Raw genomic sequence first — 17,864 nt, forward strand, 5'->3', positions numbered from 1 at the left:
ATACCTCATGTAGTTTATAGTTTATGTCCAAGGAATAGTTGTTACAGAAGGAAAATTTTATGTCCATGGCCCATGCTGTGTTATTCAAGATTTTTTTCCATATGCAGTTTTACAGGCAGATGTCATTTTACTGATTAGATTTTATAAAACCAATACAATATCAGGAAGTGTGCATTGTTCTCTGCTGGGATTCTCTGAGTGAAGTGAGTAATATTCATCCCCAAGAACTCTACACTTCTTTGGATGTGTATGATTATTATGCTGCAATATCATTATGACTTTCTTTTCCAAATGTAATACTAAAATATTAGCCAAATTAGACTTGACCTTCATTTTGTGGCTGTGTCCGATGTCTCACAAACTTCTTGTTCAGGCTGGCATAGCTGAAGTTGGACCAATTCTTGTGGATTCCCTCCTGCAGCATGCATACCATATGAAAGTGGAACAAATGCATTTCTGCTTGTTGTGGCCATATCTGTTGTACCAAAGACCTGGGACATCAAGCCTCATTGTTAAGCAATCTGTGCTTTCTATTATTGCACTTCATGGCCTAAGTGAATATAAGTCTCTTGTAATTTTTGGGGATGCCATACATGAATATTAACTAATTAATCTGGGCTAATTTTTTGCATAGTTGTGTGTGTTCTTGGTGAATGAGATTTACCTTCTTGTAAAGTTCCACATTTTCCTGAAAGATCAGGTTCCCCTGTATGTGAAAAAGAAAAGGCCAGTCAGTGTTATAAAATTTGATAGAGGAAAATTAGCAAAGGTTATTGCTCAAGAAGACCTTTCGGTTCAGCTCTTGGATTTCATCTTTTAGAATTTGTTCCTGCAGAATTTGATTAAACTTGTTAGTTGCTTTGTAGTGTTCAGCTTGGTCATTAATGGGATTAATCAATCAAGCACATTTATTTCCATTCCTTCTCAGTGTGAATCTAAAAGGCACTTGACCTTTTTCATACGGACACCTTGGAGATTCAGTTCCAGTTGATTCTCTAGATCTTGTAGGTTTCTCACACTCAGACCATATAGCTGTTCTCCCATCAATTGCCTGCGTCCTCAAAATGTTAGTGATCTTATGCATAGAGCCTAATGAGATACAGAATCCATTCTCTTTATGTAGTTACCATTATTTGCTTAAAGGGATTTTTTTTTCTTTTCATTTTACTGTTTTGGAGTGTGTTGCATGGTGTATTAGACTAGTGTTTGATTGATGCGGAGCTCCATGGTAGAATTTTTATTCTATTGAATTGTTTAGATAATATTGGGATTGATATGTGATGTTTTCCTTTCCTTTTTCTTTATTTAATTCAGAGAAAAAAAGTAAAGAAGGAAGAAGAGTCATCACTTCTACCAAAACCTTCTTTATGGATGGTACCTGTTGGGACATAGTATTAATGTTTCTTGTAAGTAGTCTAAGATGGAGATAAAAGTGAATGCTGCTTCTGCATGGACTATTTTTCATGCTATTCTGGAAAAGAAAAAAAAACTACTTGTGTGAGTAATTTAGAGCAAGGCAGTATTTTCTGTAAAATTCAAATATTTAAGTCTACGTTTCTTCCAAGTAGGTTATGCAAGATGATGTTTTATGTTGTAGAAGAGTCTGTATTTTTATATCTTGGGATTTTCTTGTGAACCATAGACTCAGATACAGTACTAGAGGATTTCAACCTGCAGGTCCACACTTCTATAATTCAATCTCACTTCTATAAATTTCACTCATATATTATTAGTATAGAAGTAATATTCTGTTGTATGTCTTTCCTTTTACTATTTGTATTTACTTTTTGAAAAAAAAAATTAGGTTTCCCTTTTATATTTGATATACTTATGTTGATATAATTGTTGGGTAACAAACACTGGTGGATACTTATTGGTAGTGTATGACACTAACCATTGTATTTTCTTTCGGCTTAAACGTTTTTTTAGTTCATGTAAGTTAATATTTTTTTTTATAATTTTTTTAAGTTTATTTTTTTTAATTTTAGTCCTTGAAAATTTATATTTTTTCAATATCGAGCTTTATAAGATGTTTTTCATTTTTAGTTTATATAAGTTTCTTTTTTTTTTCAATTTTGATTTTTATAAGAACGAACTTATGAAACTATAAATGAAAATTAGAATCTTATAAAGATCAAGTTTGAAAAAACATAAATTTATATGATTAAAAATAAATAAAATATCTTATAGAAACTAAAATTAAAAAAGTATAAACTTATCCGAATTAAAATTAGAAAATAAACTTACAAAAACCAAAAATAAAAAAATATTAACTTAAACCAAAAATATATTTAAGTCTTATTTTTCTATTGCAAGAGCACTTAAATATGAAAGGAGTATGATAATTGTTTAATATTTAGGATGGATTTGGTTTTGCTTCATGGTTTCTTTATCTAATTTTTAGTTTTTCTGCAAATTCAATTGGAGGATTATTTCTGTCAGCAAGAATTAGGATGCTATTTCTAATGATTTGAGACGGAATGGAATTTGCACTTCATGGACATTTTGTTGGATTGAATGCAGCATGTTATGACACAGCCAGTCAACTATAGTACGGTAATATCTTCTTGTCTGACACTGAAGTGCTTCTCAAACAGTACCTGTTTTATTTACTTTTTGTAGAATAATAAAAAGAATTTGCTGAATAAATTAAAATTTAGCAGAAATGTTGTACCGATGGTTTTCTTGTAGATTCTGTAGTTGCTGCCTTAGAATTTCTGCCTCCCTCTGCCAAAACTAGCAATTATCAAGTAAAATGATGTGAGCAATAAGTAATACAGAGGAAAAAGAAATGCAAAGGGACTTTTTTTTTTCTTATCATTTTGACTTAGATCCTAATCGAATGCTTTAACACGACCCACAGTAGGATATGAGATCATTACGTTGTATTTAGGTGCAGATTGTCATATTTATAATAAGTATATCCAGATGCAGTTTTTTTATATTAGAATTATAGAGCCAGTATGCTGTTTCCATTTAGAAACAAATATAGTCACTATAGAGAATAGTATAGATTATTCTCTTTCTATCTTTTTTCATTTCTCCAACTTTCATCTCTTTTTATTTATCTCTACCAAACACATTGTAAAAGTTTGACAGGTGCTGCATTTATAGTCAAATCAAAGTTCAAATCCCTAAGAAATAAAGTTGTTGTCTTAAATAGAGAAAAGTGGGACAGTAATATCCACTCCAGGAAAAACACAAAATTCCTAATCTTGCATGGTTACACAAAATTAACAATCATAGTTAGCATAAAAAAATAAAAATCTAATTCCAGCATAAAACTTTAAAAAGTTTTGTCATTCATTAACTCCCTTTAGGTCGTTGTGGTGGTATTCATTTCCTTTTTTCCCTTAGCATTTGAAAGGGAGTAAGGGATGGATGTCCTTCTAAACCTTCCTCTGTTTCAGATTCTGTCTCCAATCCATCCTCACCCACCTCTTCTCCTTTCATCCCAAACAGGTTCTTAAGGACCATTTTAGAAAATAAATAGTTTCAATAGAGTTAAATGCTAGCAACTTGTGTTTCCCTTTTATATATGATTAATTTCATGTGATGAGATTTATATAATTAATATTGAAGATATGTAAGTAAATTCATTAGGTTTAAAACTTTGGATTTGCAATTAATATCAGTAACCAAAATAAGGGGCGATAGTTCAGCATTGTGACTCAACAAAAATAAACTTTAATAATACAAGTTGTTATTATGTATGCCATATCTACTCATAAATATTATAGATTACTGAGAATACTGTTTGGCTTAATGCTTGAATATATTCTAGCAATACTATTCGGTCAAAAGAAGCAAACTTTTCTCTTCTTCTAAATAGAGTTATGCTCATATATTGTAGTTTATAACTCCATCAAAACAATAGTTTGTTTGATTTGGCTAATTAGGATTCCACAATATCAATTATGACAAAAAAATGCGATTGTTAACCCTGATTAAAGTTGGATCTTAAGTTAGGAGGAATCATGCTCGATTCTTGCTTACATTTGTCTAACACGAGCAGTTTATATGTTACATTCTGCTGCTATTTTGAAATTGTAAGATATGAATGAGATATTTGTAAGATATGAATGACATGATAGAAATGCAAACACTTAATTCTTGATGATTCTGGAGGACATGTATGCATTGTAGCCCCTGGAGTCAATAGTGGACAAAAAATATGTTGGAAGTCGTGTTAATTTTACTGGTTACACAGTTTATAAAATTTGTGTTGTACAATTCAGGACCAATAACATAAGTGAATTTAACATTACACTTTAATCCACATATATGATACTTAACTTTTTTATTTTTACACGACGCGAGACTTCTTTTTATACTTGTACTCCAACATATATAATATTTGTCATATTGGACATAACCACATGCTTAATGATACTATCAAAATAGATGCATGAGTAAGTGCAACAACAAAAAATAAATCATGATGGATGGACTTCAAGTACATTTTGCTTATAGCGGTTATTTATGGCTGAAAAAAGACAAGGGACAATTCTGAAGAGTGGTTAACAGTAACATACTTTGACTTCAGATTCTGGATTCATCTGACGGTGATGTTCTTCCTTGCACGTGTTATATCTCTCGATGATTGATTTCATGCTGGGAACATAAAAAAGTCTTTACATTTATTTGTTTTAATTTATGAATTAAGAATTCAATTGATCAAGAAAAGCTGTATCTAGAAAAGACACAGTGAAAACACACAGCACATCACACAACCAAAAGATATAGTATTTATGATCAATAGATTGGTTTCCATGAGAAAATGTAAAATAAGGTAATAAAGGTCATGTGTACTGCCATCCAAATTAAGACTAACTATTTAGACAACCTTATTGATAACAGATTCATTACATTATAAAATCATTGTTGCAAATTTATAGCTCTCCATTATGTACTAATCATGTTCCTAGTTTTACTAGTGTCGCATTGCTGGCTCCAATTCAATGTTCGTGTAGTTCTACTTGCATGTGGTTAATATACTTTTTTTATCCGCTTGTTTTACCCTTTGATAGGGTGGACATCAAATCAACCTTACTCATCAGGCTATATTATGGATTCTGATACATTTGTGAAGAACCAGTTGTTAAACCCCTCGTCTATGAACTTCGATGGCTCAATTTATTAACAAAATAAGAAAGCATGAGAAAGATAAGCGTATTGAAGAAAGATGATCAGCTGCGGTGTCGTATTATTCAGGAATGATGAAAGTTTATATACACGTGATGAAGGGTTTGTTACAACTGAAAAATAACCATCCTAACTAACTTCTTCTTAACAAACTTAACTAATCTAACTGATACTGTTAAGAGCCCCCCTCAAGCTGGGAATGAATATTCATCATTCCCAGCTTGGTACAAAGATGGTGAAAAACAGCTGGTGTTAGGGGCTTAGTGAATATATCCGCGAGTTGTAAGGACGAAGCAACAGGAAGAAGCTTGATAAGACCCGAGTGAAGCTTTTGTCGTACGAGATGGCAATCTATCTCAATGTGTTTGGTCCGTTCATGGAAGACAGGATTTGTGGCGATTTGAATTGCAGACTGATTGTCGCAATACAAAGCAGTTGGTTGAGTAAAGATGACCTGAAAATCGTGGAGCAGGAAAGTTAACCACTGTAGTTCGCAGGTGGTGGAGGCGAGAGCTCGATACTCAGCTTCGGAGGAGCTTCTTGATACGGTGGATTGCTTTTTAGATTGCCAAGAGACAAGGGAAGAACCAAGATAAACTAAGTATCCTGTAGTGGATTTCCTTGAATCCTTGCACCCGGCCCAATCGGAGTCACTAAACGCCCGAAGTTGAGGAGTACCTGTGGCGGGGAAGAATAGTCCGGAACCCGGCGTGCCTTTTAGATATCGAAGAACACGAAAGGCGGCTTGAAGGTGGGTGTCGGTGGGAGCAGCCATATATTGGCTGAGTTGCTGGACTGCGTACGTGATGTCAGGTCGCGTATTCGTAAGGTATATGAGCTTGCCTATCAATCTTCTGTAGGTGGAAGAAGAATCTGTTGAAAGAAGGTTGCCGGAATTTGCTTGTAACTTAGTTGAGTAGTCCATAGGTGTCGAGTTAGGCTTGCAACCCAACATCCCTGAATCATTCAAAAGATCCAAGGTGTATTTACGTTGACACAGGTGAATTCCTTTAGAGGTTCGGGCGATTTCGAGACCAAGAAAGAACTTTAAATCACCAAGGTCCTTAACTTTGAATTCGCGATCCAAGAGAATGGTTATAGTTTGTATCTCAGCCATGTTGTTGCCTGTAAGTATAATGTCATCCACGTATACTAAGAGGATTGTGGTGATGTCTCCATTGAAACGGAGGAAAAGTGAATGATCTGCATTTGATTGCTGGAACCCATGAGAACATAGGAAACTAGAGAGCTTCGTAAACCATTGCCTACTGGCCTGCTTGAGCCCATAAAGGGACCGTTGGAGACGACATACGAGTTGGGGATTGTCAACCGAAAGCCCTGGTGGTATCTGCATGTATACTTCCTCGTCAAGTTCTCCATGGAGAAATGCGTTATTAACATCTAATTGTCGTAGGTGCCATTGATTGAGGGAAGCTAATGCAAGGAGAAGGAGGACTGTAGTAAGCTTTGCCACCGGAGAGAAGGTGTCGAGGTAGTCCAGTCCTTCCATCTAGGTGTAACCTTTTGCCACCAGCCGTGCTTTGTGTCTTTCAATGGATCCATCTGCCCGGTACTTGATTTTATACACCCATCTGCAACCGATAGCAGTCTTATGCGGTGGAAGAGAAGTGAGTCTCCATGTGTTATTCAACTGGAGAGCTTGTAACTCGGCTTCCATAGCCTTAATCCAGAAGTCATGGCGGGAGGCCTCGGCATATGAGGAAGGTTCTATGTTGGAGGAAATACTCATGACAAGGTTCCTGTGTGCAGGTGACAAACGTGAATATGAGAGTACGGAACTAAGGGGATAACGAACAACCGCCAGAGTGTTTGGTGTTGACGAAGCATGGTCTCTATGATAGTCCTGAAGGTATGAGGGTGCGTGTTTAGCTCTAGTAGAACGTCTAGGATGTGAAGAGGGTTGGTCATTGGAGGGTTCATTGGATGATGGTGTCGCTGTCGTGGGTTGTGATGGGTAATTATTTATTTGTGGATCAAGATACTTGCCGGAGAAGGGAACCGGAGAAGGAGCTGGGTTGTTTGAATCTAATTGCTGGGTTTCAGAATGATATGGAAAATGATTTTCATAAAATGTGACATTGCGAGACACTGTGATGTTATTAGAATGTAAATCATATGCAAGATACCCTTTGGTGTGTGCTTTAAAACCAATGAAGATGCATGGGTGTGCCCTAGCATCGAGTTTTTGTCGATTGGCTTTGAGTGTATTGATGTAACAAAGACAACCAAAAACTCGAAGATGAGAGATATTGCATGGATGCTTATGCAGTTTTTCATAAGGTGAAATGTTATTCAAATATGGTGTGGGAATGCAATTTATCAAATATGCGGCATGTGGCAAAGCATAACACCAGAAACTTGGTGGTAAGTTCGCCTAAAAAAGAAGTGCACGTGTGATGTTGAGAAGATGCTGATGTTTTCGTTCCGCGATGCCATTTTGTTCTGGGGTCTCTACGCATGTGGTTTGATGTATGATGCCTTTTGATGCATAATAATGGTGCATGAAGAATTCAACCCCATTATCACTTCGTATGATTTTGACCCTGCCATTATACCGTGTTTCGATGAATGCAATGAAGTTCACAATGACTTGTCGTGTTTCAGCTTTAGTTTTCATAAGGTGTACCCATGTAAAACGTGAGTAATCGTCGACTATGGTGAGGAAATACTTGTGTCCATGCATAGAGAGTTTAGAGCAAGGACCCCATATATCCATGTGAAGAAGATCAAAGACATGGGATGTGTGTGAGTTGCTGGAAGAGAAAGGCAGTTTCTTATGTTTCGCGTGATGACATGTATTGCAAATGAAGTCATTGTTATTTCGTAAGAAAGGATAACATGTTTTCATACATCGTAGTCTTTCATGTGAGGGGTGGCCTAACCTAAAATGCCAAAGATCTATGGGAATTACAGTGCATTGAGGGTGAGTGATAATAGAGTTTACGGTTTTGGTGGTCAACTAGTTGGGCACGAGGTAATAGAGACCATGCTTAGCTTCAACTGTACCAATCTTCGTATGGTTGTTCATTTCCTGTAGTGTACATGATGTGGAAGAAAAAATTAGTTCACAATTAACAGAAGAAACAAGCTTTGAAATTGAAATGAGATTGAAAGTGAAGGCGGGTATATAAAGAACATCATGTAAAGTTATATTGGGTGAGAGTTGAATGGTTCCTGAGCAAGTGGCACGAACGAAGTGGCCATTTGGAAGCTTTACTGTGATTGGGCTGACTTGTTTGTGAGAGTGAAAGTTATGTAAAGAACATGTGACATGGTCTGTGGCCCCGGAATCTAATATCCAGGGGCCCGAAAAAGAAGTGAAGGAAGATGGCATACCTGAGCTTATCAGGGTGTTAACGGTACATGATGAGATCGAGGCAATTTGTTTGGGTTGAGTGGATACCGTGTGTCCTGTAGATGGCTCCTGGATTAAGGCAAGGAGTGCCTTGTACTGCTCGGGGGAGAGTCGAACCAACTCATGGGACTCGTGGTGCTGAGCTTGATCATCGTTACCCTTGTTTTCAACTGTCATAGCACTGTTCACGGTGGTTCTTCCACCGTAAGGCTTGTATCCCGGCGGATACCCGTGCTTTTGATAGCAAACATCGACTGTGTGTCCTATCTTGCCGCAGTGGGTGCATGTTTTTCTTCCTCCATTATTCTTGTTTCTCGAGTTGTAGTTAGAAGGAACCCCATGTTTCTTATAACACACATTTTCCATATGACCAGTGCGACCACAGAACTCACAAACGGTCTTTGCGGCATTAATGGAAATATCCTTAGGTTCGAAGTTGATACCTGGTCCGGCGTTACCAAGAAGCTGTCTTTCTTGTTGAGCCACATAAGAGAAGATCTTGGAAATGGCAGGTATGGGGTCCATGAGAAGGACGTGAGAACGAATATTGGTGTATTGTTCGTTCAAGCCTCGTAAAAACTGCATGGCTCTATCCTCGAGCTTTCGTTGAGCGATAATGGTGAACACATTGCAGGAACATCTAATATTGCAAGAACAGACGGGATCAGGCCTAAAGTTCTCGATTTCATCCCATATTACACGCAAACGAGTGAAATATTCAGTCACTGTGAGTGACCCTTGCTTCATCATCGAAGCTTCCTGCTGAAGATCGGAAATTCGAAGGAGGTCACCCTGTGAATACCTTGACTTCAGGTCGCGCCAGATCTCCTCCGCTTTGTCCATCCAAAGTATACTCTGATGTATCGAGGTTGCTACTGAATGGACTATCCACGAGACAACCATATTATTACATCGCCGCCATGCTCCGTGCATCCTATCGGTCTTTAATGGTTCAGGCGCACTGCCGTCTATGAACTCCACCTTGTTTTTAGCACTTAGTGCTGTGATCATGGACCTACTCCATGAATGGTAGTTAGTTGAATCTAGTACCGGAGAAACTAAGGCAGTGGTTGGGTTCTCACCGGGATGAAGGTATAGATAACTCTCCATGTTATTGATGATTACTTCACTCATGGTGGATTCGATATAGCAGTTGTAGAAGCAACATATGCGCAGCAGAACTCTTCTCTTAGAAGAGCTCTGATACCATATTAACAAAATAAGGAAGCATGAGAAAGATAAGCGTATTGAAGAAAGATGATCAGCTGCGGTGTCGTATTATTCAGGAATGATGAAAGCTTATATACACGTGATGAAGGGTTTGTTACAACTGAAAAATAACCATCCTAACTAACTTCTTCTTAACAAACTTAACTAATCTAACTGATACTGTTAAGACAATTTGTAAAGAAATGGGGCATGACTTAGAGTAGGAGTGTACGTAGGACTTATACTAGTCCTACCAAAGTAGTCAAGGATTCAAGCTAGGTATAATGCTTTATATATTTTTCATGCGACCTATTGACTACTTCAATATAAAACATTTGCACACTGGATATGTTTGGTTTTGTTATCTTATTCTTTTTGTTGCTTAGATTCGAATTAGCTTTTAGATTATGGCCTGTCCCCGGGGAGCTTTTGATCAATTTTGTAAGTCTATTATTAAAAATTTGGTTAAATTAATTTTTTTCCTCTAATTTATTTTTTTTTCAATTTAATCCTTTAATTTTTAAAATCGATTTAATTTGATCTTACTATCTAAATTAGATAAATAATGTTAAAAATCACATTTTTAGCGATTTAAAACCACAATTAAATAGTTTTAAACTGTCATAAAATACATATTTTTAATATCATTGATTTAATTTAGACGACATGATCAAATTGAATCAGTTTTAAAAATCAAAGGACTAGATTAAACTTAAATAATAAATTAGAGTACAACTAATTTAACCTAAAAAATTTATAAGGTATGAATGTTAATTTCCATTAAGTTAATAGGTATTTACGAAAATGAATTTTTGTTAAAGAAAAATAAAGGTTAAATTGTAATTTTGATTTTCATTTTATTTTATATATGTAATTTTATTCCTCCTATTATAGAGATTAAGTTGTAGATTTTTTAAATTTTAGAGTCTAAAATCACGGGAAACAACAGGAGACTGAGATCGTTGATCAGAAATTAAAATTAAAGGAAAACAAAATTATAATTTAATCATAAATAAAATATAAAAGTTAATTTTAATATATTTGTATATGCACTTTTTGGTAAATTTATCAACTACCTTGTTAATTTTACAAAAGGATATGTACTTATCCTACCTCTAGAGAAAAAAAAGGTACAAACAAGATATGTAACATTTTGTGGCAAAAAGGGCCACATGATCGATAATAATATTTATTATTAATCGCATGATTAGCTACAAAGTTTTTGGTCTGGAAACACCTTAGTTTCGAGGAACACTGTTGGTGAACATGAAGATATCAAAGATGATAATTAACATTTTTTAAACTAAAACATTATCGATAGGTTTCAGTCCTATATGCATTCCTAAGAAATATTATAGTAATTTTGCATTAATTTAATATTTGAACAATTCAATTATTTTCTGTTACAAAGCAAGTCATTTTTACTTTTAGGTTGGCCACGAGCCAATTATTGGTGGTATTCTAGAGGTGGTATATGAGTCTCTAACATTCAAGAAACATAGCATATGGTGGGTTATAGATACCACTAACTCATTTAACAAAATAGAACAAGGGAAGTAATTTAAAGTCTGAATAATTCTCTATTAAACAAAAGGGAATTACTCAACATCCCATCCTATAATAATGTGTTCTTGAACTCTCAATGCTTCTCTAAACTGCTGAAATCTTGCTTTTATACTAACAGTGCAGAAAATTATACCAACAATAATTTTTTATTTGTTGATAAAGTATTTTTTTTATACTAATAGTGCAGAAAATTGAGCTCATAAACATACGAAATGAAATAATATCGATTCACAAGCAACACATTATATCTTCTCTTATTAAGCTATATGTTTTATGGAAGAGTTCCATTCATACAAAAGAAGTATCTTTTAGCTTTTAATTTTTTTTTTATTATAGCTACTTTTTATCTTAAGTTATACTGAGTATCATTTTATTTTAGTTTCGTATTGAAATTGAAGCATTTTTAAGGAGGAGTATACTAACTAAAATATATCAATTATAGATAAAAGAAAACATGAAAGTTAGGGATTCCCTCCACTATCTAGTTACAAATGAAATCCAGACCTAAAAGTTTGTTTCATGCATGAGATGAATTCTGATTGCCAATTAAGTCATACATATATAACTAGTATTCTTGCTTAATTAAAGTTAATTTTTTTTAAAGTTTTAAATTTCGGCTAATAAAAAACAATATGTTAATGCGAGTTCAGTTTATTTTATTAAAAAAAAAACGTTTTCTTAAAATTTCAGAGAGAGGTTTAAAAAACATTATATTTTAAAAAAAAAACATTATATGTTTAAAATAATTTTAAAAGCTTAAAAATAGAGTTAGTTATATAAATTTCTCTCTGCTGATAAAAAAAATTGATTTGGCTTGGATTCCAAATTGAAAGTTTCATGAATATGAAAACTAAAACAATGATAACAAATTGCAACCAATAAACTAAATTTTTATCAATTAAAAAGGAACTTTCCAGGCCAAAAAATAAGCAGAAACAAGTGAACTTAATTATTCACTTTAACATTATTGAAGACACCGTTATTTATCTAAGAAACCGCTACTTAAAATATTTCTTTTATAAATAACATTTTTTAAGTCCAGGACTTACAAAATTAAGTTAAACACTCACTTTAACAATCTTAATATTGAAGTGAATTTTTGTGCAAAGGGTTTAAATTTATATGAAATTATAAAACCTACAAAATTAAGATAAGTAAATCATTCATGAAAATATGCATTATAGATGTTCTTAGTGGTCTAAACTAATATTTACTACTAAATTTTGTCATTAAAATAAATTACTTTCTATCATAATATTTTATAAAAACTGAAACACTAAATTTACTAAACCGTACATAATTTTAAAAAAATACTAAACCATACTTAATATGAAACTATAATCAGAAATGTCTTATGAAGAAATGAGGAATTTTCAAATTTTATAAATTTACAAATTTATATAACTTAAAAATTTCTGAAATTTTTTAAGATAATCTTCCTTAAATCATTGCTTTAGACCTTTATGAGGAGCAGATAATTCACACACACGCACACAACACACAAAAATTTTCAATTTTTTTTCTTAATGTTGTTTGCATTCCTTTAGACCTTAGAAGCAGTAATTCACACACACACACACACAAAACAATTTCCAATTTTTCTTCAAAGTTTCTTTAAAGTTTTTTTTTATTGGATAAAATCATTTGATCTGACAAATTATTTTTAATCAAAACAAAACACAATTCAAACCTCCATTTTCTGTGTTTAATATTTATCTATTTTCCAATGTTTAACTCGACAGTTGTAATTTATCACATAAAGAAGCTCAATTTGTGTTTTTCTAATATAATTTTTTTAGGTCTCTAATATTTAATAATAATTTGTATTACAGAGAAAAAAACTAAAGAATAAGTACAATCTACTCATACTAAAATTTGTGTCAATTTGTTTGTGTTTTTGAAAGAATAAATGTGTTAATATATGTTCAAAATATTTTAAGATAATTTGATATGTTAAAAAACTGAAATTAGAACGAAAAAAAAGTTTCAATGTTTTTTTAAATAGAAAAGGCATTTTTAAAGGGGGGGAATGTTATAAAAGATTTTTTAAAATTTAAAAGTTTTATCCAACAAAAGGAGTCCTTATTCTAGATAACGTTGTAGACTTTGGCTAAAAACCGGAGGGTTCAATGCATCCACTAGCATAATATTCTTGCTTGAAACTCCAAGCAGAATGGGGCTAATATTGATTATCATGATCTAAGACTAGGAAGCAATACAAGATTGAAAAGCACTCATTCCAACTGAGCAAAATATATATATATATATATATATATATATATATATATATATATATATATATATATATATATATATAACAAGAATAATAAAGACAATGAAACCTATATACTAAATCAAAATCGCTTAGGAAGCTAGATTTTAATTATATGATAAGGTTGTCTATATCAAAACTAGTGGTGACAACACTTTATCCGATGCATGCATTTGCCAATGATAATGATCCTAAATGGAACTTGAATATTTGCTTTTGGGAAGGGACATGCTCTAGCTAGCGACCAGTGTGCTGCTACGTACCTAATACATCCACATCCTGAATGATATTTGACATCGACTAATGAAAGGCATGATATCAGCTAAAAACCATTTACATTGATAATGGTTAAAGTCAAACAAATATTGGAATCACATGTACCTTTATATGTATGTAACCTTCTAAAATTAGCAAAACTAGGTTGATAAGCATCAAAGGTAAAAGGTATATCTAAACAGCTGCATAATCTATGTGGGTGGCAGCCCTACTGGGCAATGATTTGGTGGATAATACTCATGAGATTTCTTTTTCCTTTATTGGGCATAAAAATTCCACTTTAAATTTCTATTTTTCCACCTTAATATTTCATGAAACTGCCTATATACCATTTTCCTAAAGTCTTAATATATATATATATATATATATATATATATATATATATATATATATATATATATATATATATATATATATATATATTGTCAATTTGTCATATACAGAATTTCCCAATATTTTGCTGAGTAAACCGTTGGATTGGTGAGTTGAGTTATGACTCAAGAATATATAAATGTTCATTATAATATATATAGGTCATGCTAGACTAAGAAATTATTGCATATTAGCGAATATAATATTATAGTTCTCTCTTCTCGGGGGCTCTGCCTTTGGATGAGAGCACAGGAAGGTTAGGCTCAAAGATGTGATGGTGTACATGTACATATCCATTCATAAGCTTTTAAGGATAAGTTTAAGAATATACAGTATATAGTTGGCCCTAAGAAATATTATCAAAATGTAAAAGCTGTTCTTTTTTCATCATAGTTCAGCACAGTGCACACATTTTTTGTGTTTCCAAGATGATACTCTCCCAGTATCCTACAAATTCTAGCAGGTTAAATCCTGATTCATCAGCTTTATTACTATCTATAATTCTATATATTGTCAGAAACCTGAGAAACGTCTTGCTAATTCATATGACTTTGGGCTGAAAAATATGAATATGCATGCTATCTAGGACTGTCAAGTATCAGGAGAATCTCCTGTAATCATGTATAGTAATTATGCAAATATATTCCATGATTAAAGAAGACTCTCTTAGTATCAATCACATGCCATGAACGTGATATCTTTGAAGTTGTAGCCATGCATATTTGTTGCATCATATTCTTCCTTCTTCAAGAGTGAGATTTCTATGTCAAGTTAAGAATTAGAATACATGGAGTTTCAGTCTGTCAAATAGAGACCAACAAAATCAAGTTTCAAATAACAGATAGCTAGACATGTTCGGACAAGATCTGTCCACATCATGAGCATATTTATATATCAGACTGCTATAGGAACGTATATATATAGGTAAGCACATAAATATTCATGGTATTATTATTGCAATTAATTTTAAAAATGATGATTGATCAAACCTGGTGCTGGCATATTCATAAAGCTTTCCCGTGCTGGAGAATATGACAAGGCCAACTTGTGCATCGCAGAGGATTGCTAGCTCTTTGGCTTTCTTGATCAATCCCTTTCTTCTCTTTGAGAAAGTCACTTGCCGGCTAGTGGAATTGTCGATCCTTTCAATCACAATCTTCCCCCTTCCCATATTCTTCCCCACCTCACACTAATTAGGGTTTCTGAAGAAATTAATTATATATATGTAAATAGAAAAGTGAATACAATACAATTAATAAACAAAGTTCAGTAAATTAAAGCTGTGATGAGACAATGAATGAATTCTTTCTTACTTGGTGTTTTTTAGACGGTATTCAAGATGGTGCAAGAATAGTAGTACTGTGGCGGTGCCTTTCCATTTATTTTTTGGATGGCAAGTTGGGAGAGTTTTATAAGCAGAAAAAAAAGTTGGTTGCTGTGTGAAAGTAGTATAAGCCGCTTGTGGTGGCAGTGGCCAGTGGGGCAGGATTACTATGCGGGTTTGATTAAAAAAATTGGATCACTGATATAACCTGGACTTTAGTTTGTATACTTTCTACAGTGAAGTATTCAAGAATAAATTGTATTACTTCAATAGTTTTGAGAAATTTTTATGGCGCCGTCAGCCATATAAGCCTCTGACACGTTAAAGGTTATATATATATATATATATATATATATATATATATATATATATATATATATATATATATATATATATATATATATATATATATATATTATTAATGTATAATTCTGTTTTTTTTCCTCTCTCTCTGTATATAATTGAAACATATTAATTAAAATTAAAAAGACATAAAACATGTTAAAAAGCATTGTCACATGTAACTTGATTTGAAATAAAACTACTCTAAAAAGACCAATAAGAGTGTTCAACTAAGGACGAATACGATAAATCAACACCTTCAAAAAGGACCTTGAAAATGACATTATACATACTTATGAGACTAAAATATGCTAATGTCATAGGATTATCATTCATAGGAATAGGAACAATCATAGTCTCTATAAGAATAGGGTTGAAATTCCTAGTAACAAATGCTTGAGTTACTAACTCCCAAACATTATTTCCTACTTTATTCCAATACTTTTGAAAGAAGACAAAATATAATCCAGCTGGCCCAGGTGCCTTATAATTAAGGATTCACGACGGAAAAAAAAAACTTTTTTCACCTCTACCATATTAAAATAAGCTAACCATTTATCATGGCTGATTTTGATCAATGCAAGACATGTTTCTCAAAAAGAAGACTATTAGGGTTGTCACAACTTTTGCTTTGGAATATATTTTTGAAAAAGGATTGAGCTTCATGTTTTCAACACTTCCTCCTCATAGCAGCAAATCTTGTTCATCATCAAAGCTAAGACTTTATTCTTTCTTTTCCTAATAATTATTTGGGTTTGGAAGAATTTTGTATTTTTATAATTAACCAAATTTTTAATATATTTTGGAACCAAAAAATATCCTTTTGTTGGAGAACTTGATCATATTGAGTCTAAAGATTCTTCTCAAGTGACATAAGAGAAGATGGAAACTCAAACTCAAGTTCCCGATGCAATCCTTTAATGTGAATTTTATTCTCTCAAACACTTTTTGACTTAATAATTGATAAATGTTATGTATAGATAAATTTTGTGATTAAATCATATAATTTTTTTTAGATTTTTTTTCTTTTATTGCTTATTTTTATGTGAATAATTAGAATTTTAACATCATTCAAATTCTTGTCTAGTAGGTATTTAAATTTGTGAATTTATATTGTTTTGTTATTATATTTACCGCATAAACAAAGAGTAAAACTTGGAAGAGAAGTTGAAGATCTAATGACTCTCGCTCAACGTGTAACACTCGCTCAACGCAAAGAAGTTATATGGAGAAGTCAGATAACATGTGAAGGTGCGCTTAACGCAAGTCGTGCGCTAAGTGCGTGACCATCGACTCTCCATAGGCGCGGCGGTTGCGCTTAGCGCGATGTTGCATAAATTTTAAGCAGACTTCACCTATAAAAAGAAAAGTAAGCAAAGGAAAAAGATACAGAGCTACACACGGAAGATCCACAAGATTTTAGCTTCTCATAGGGAGCAAGGGCTAGGATTAGTGCAAGAACATGGGAAATCCACCCTTTAGGAGTCATTCCTTCCCTCCATCACCATCCCTCTCTACCCTCTTTTTTTCCCATCACCCTCTTGCAATTGTAAAGCATCTCATGACAATGAGAGGCTAAACCTTCCATTGTTGAGAGTCTAATAACCAAATGATTGTGATATAATTTCTTTCCTATTATCTATTTAATGTTATTTTAATTTTTATTATTTCTTTTCTGTGCTTAATTTCACTTACTGTGGTCTAATCACTCATATTCATGTATTTGTTTTAGGATTTAGGCATTGAGAGATGTTTATCTTCTAAGAATCGAAAATGTGTCTAGGGATAAAATGATATTGTTTAACATATTTTATGCATCTTTGTTTCTCATCCAATTTACTTAGTTTATTCTCTTAAGGGATTAGGAGAGATATTAGGTAAATAGAAAAAAATTATTAATATTACATCAAGAGTAGTTTTGAAAAACTAGGCCCTAACATTCCCATCCTGAATCAACCTTCGCATCACAACCCCAAGTGTTT

General features: G+C 33.1%; 1 protein-coding gene across 1 annotated transcript; it reads right to left on the bottom strand.

The window, feature by feature from the left end:
• Positions 1–130: 130 nt before the first annotated feature.
• LOC100795778 (MADS-box transcription factor 23) lies at positions 131–15,679 on the bottom strand. The gene is made up of 8 exons (XM_003517173.5): positions 15,530–15,679; positions 15,206–15,418; positions 4,536–4,614; positions 2,675–2,736; positions 952–1,051; positions 788–829; positions 665–706; positions 131–491 (listed from the first exon to the last, which is right to left on the bottom strand). The coding sequence occupies exons 2-8, from the start codon at positions 15,385–15,387 to the stop codon at positions 330–332; spliced, it is 669 nt and encodes a 222-aa protein (XP_003517221.1). The 5' UTR covers positions 15,388–15,418; positions 15,530–15,679; the 3' UTR covers positions 131–329.
• Positions 15,680–17,864: the final 2,185 nt, after the last annotated feature.

The sequence above is a fragment of the Glycine max genome, chromosome 1 (genome assembly GCF_000004515.6).
Source record: "Glycine max cultivar Williams 82 chromosome 1, Glycine_max_v4.0, whole genome shotgun sequence".
Lineage (NCBI taxonomy): Eukaryota > Viridiplantae > Streptophyta > Magnoliopsida > Fabales > Fabaceae > Glycine > Glycine max.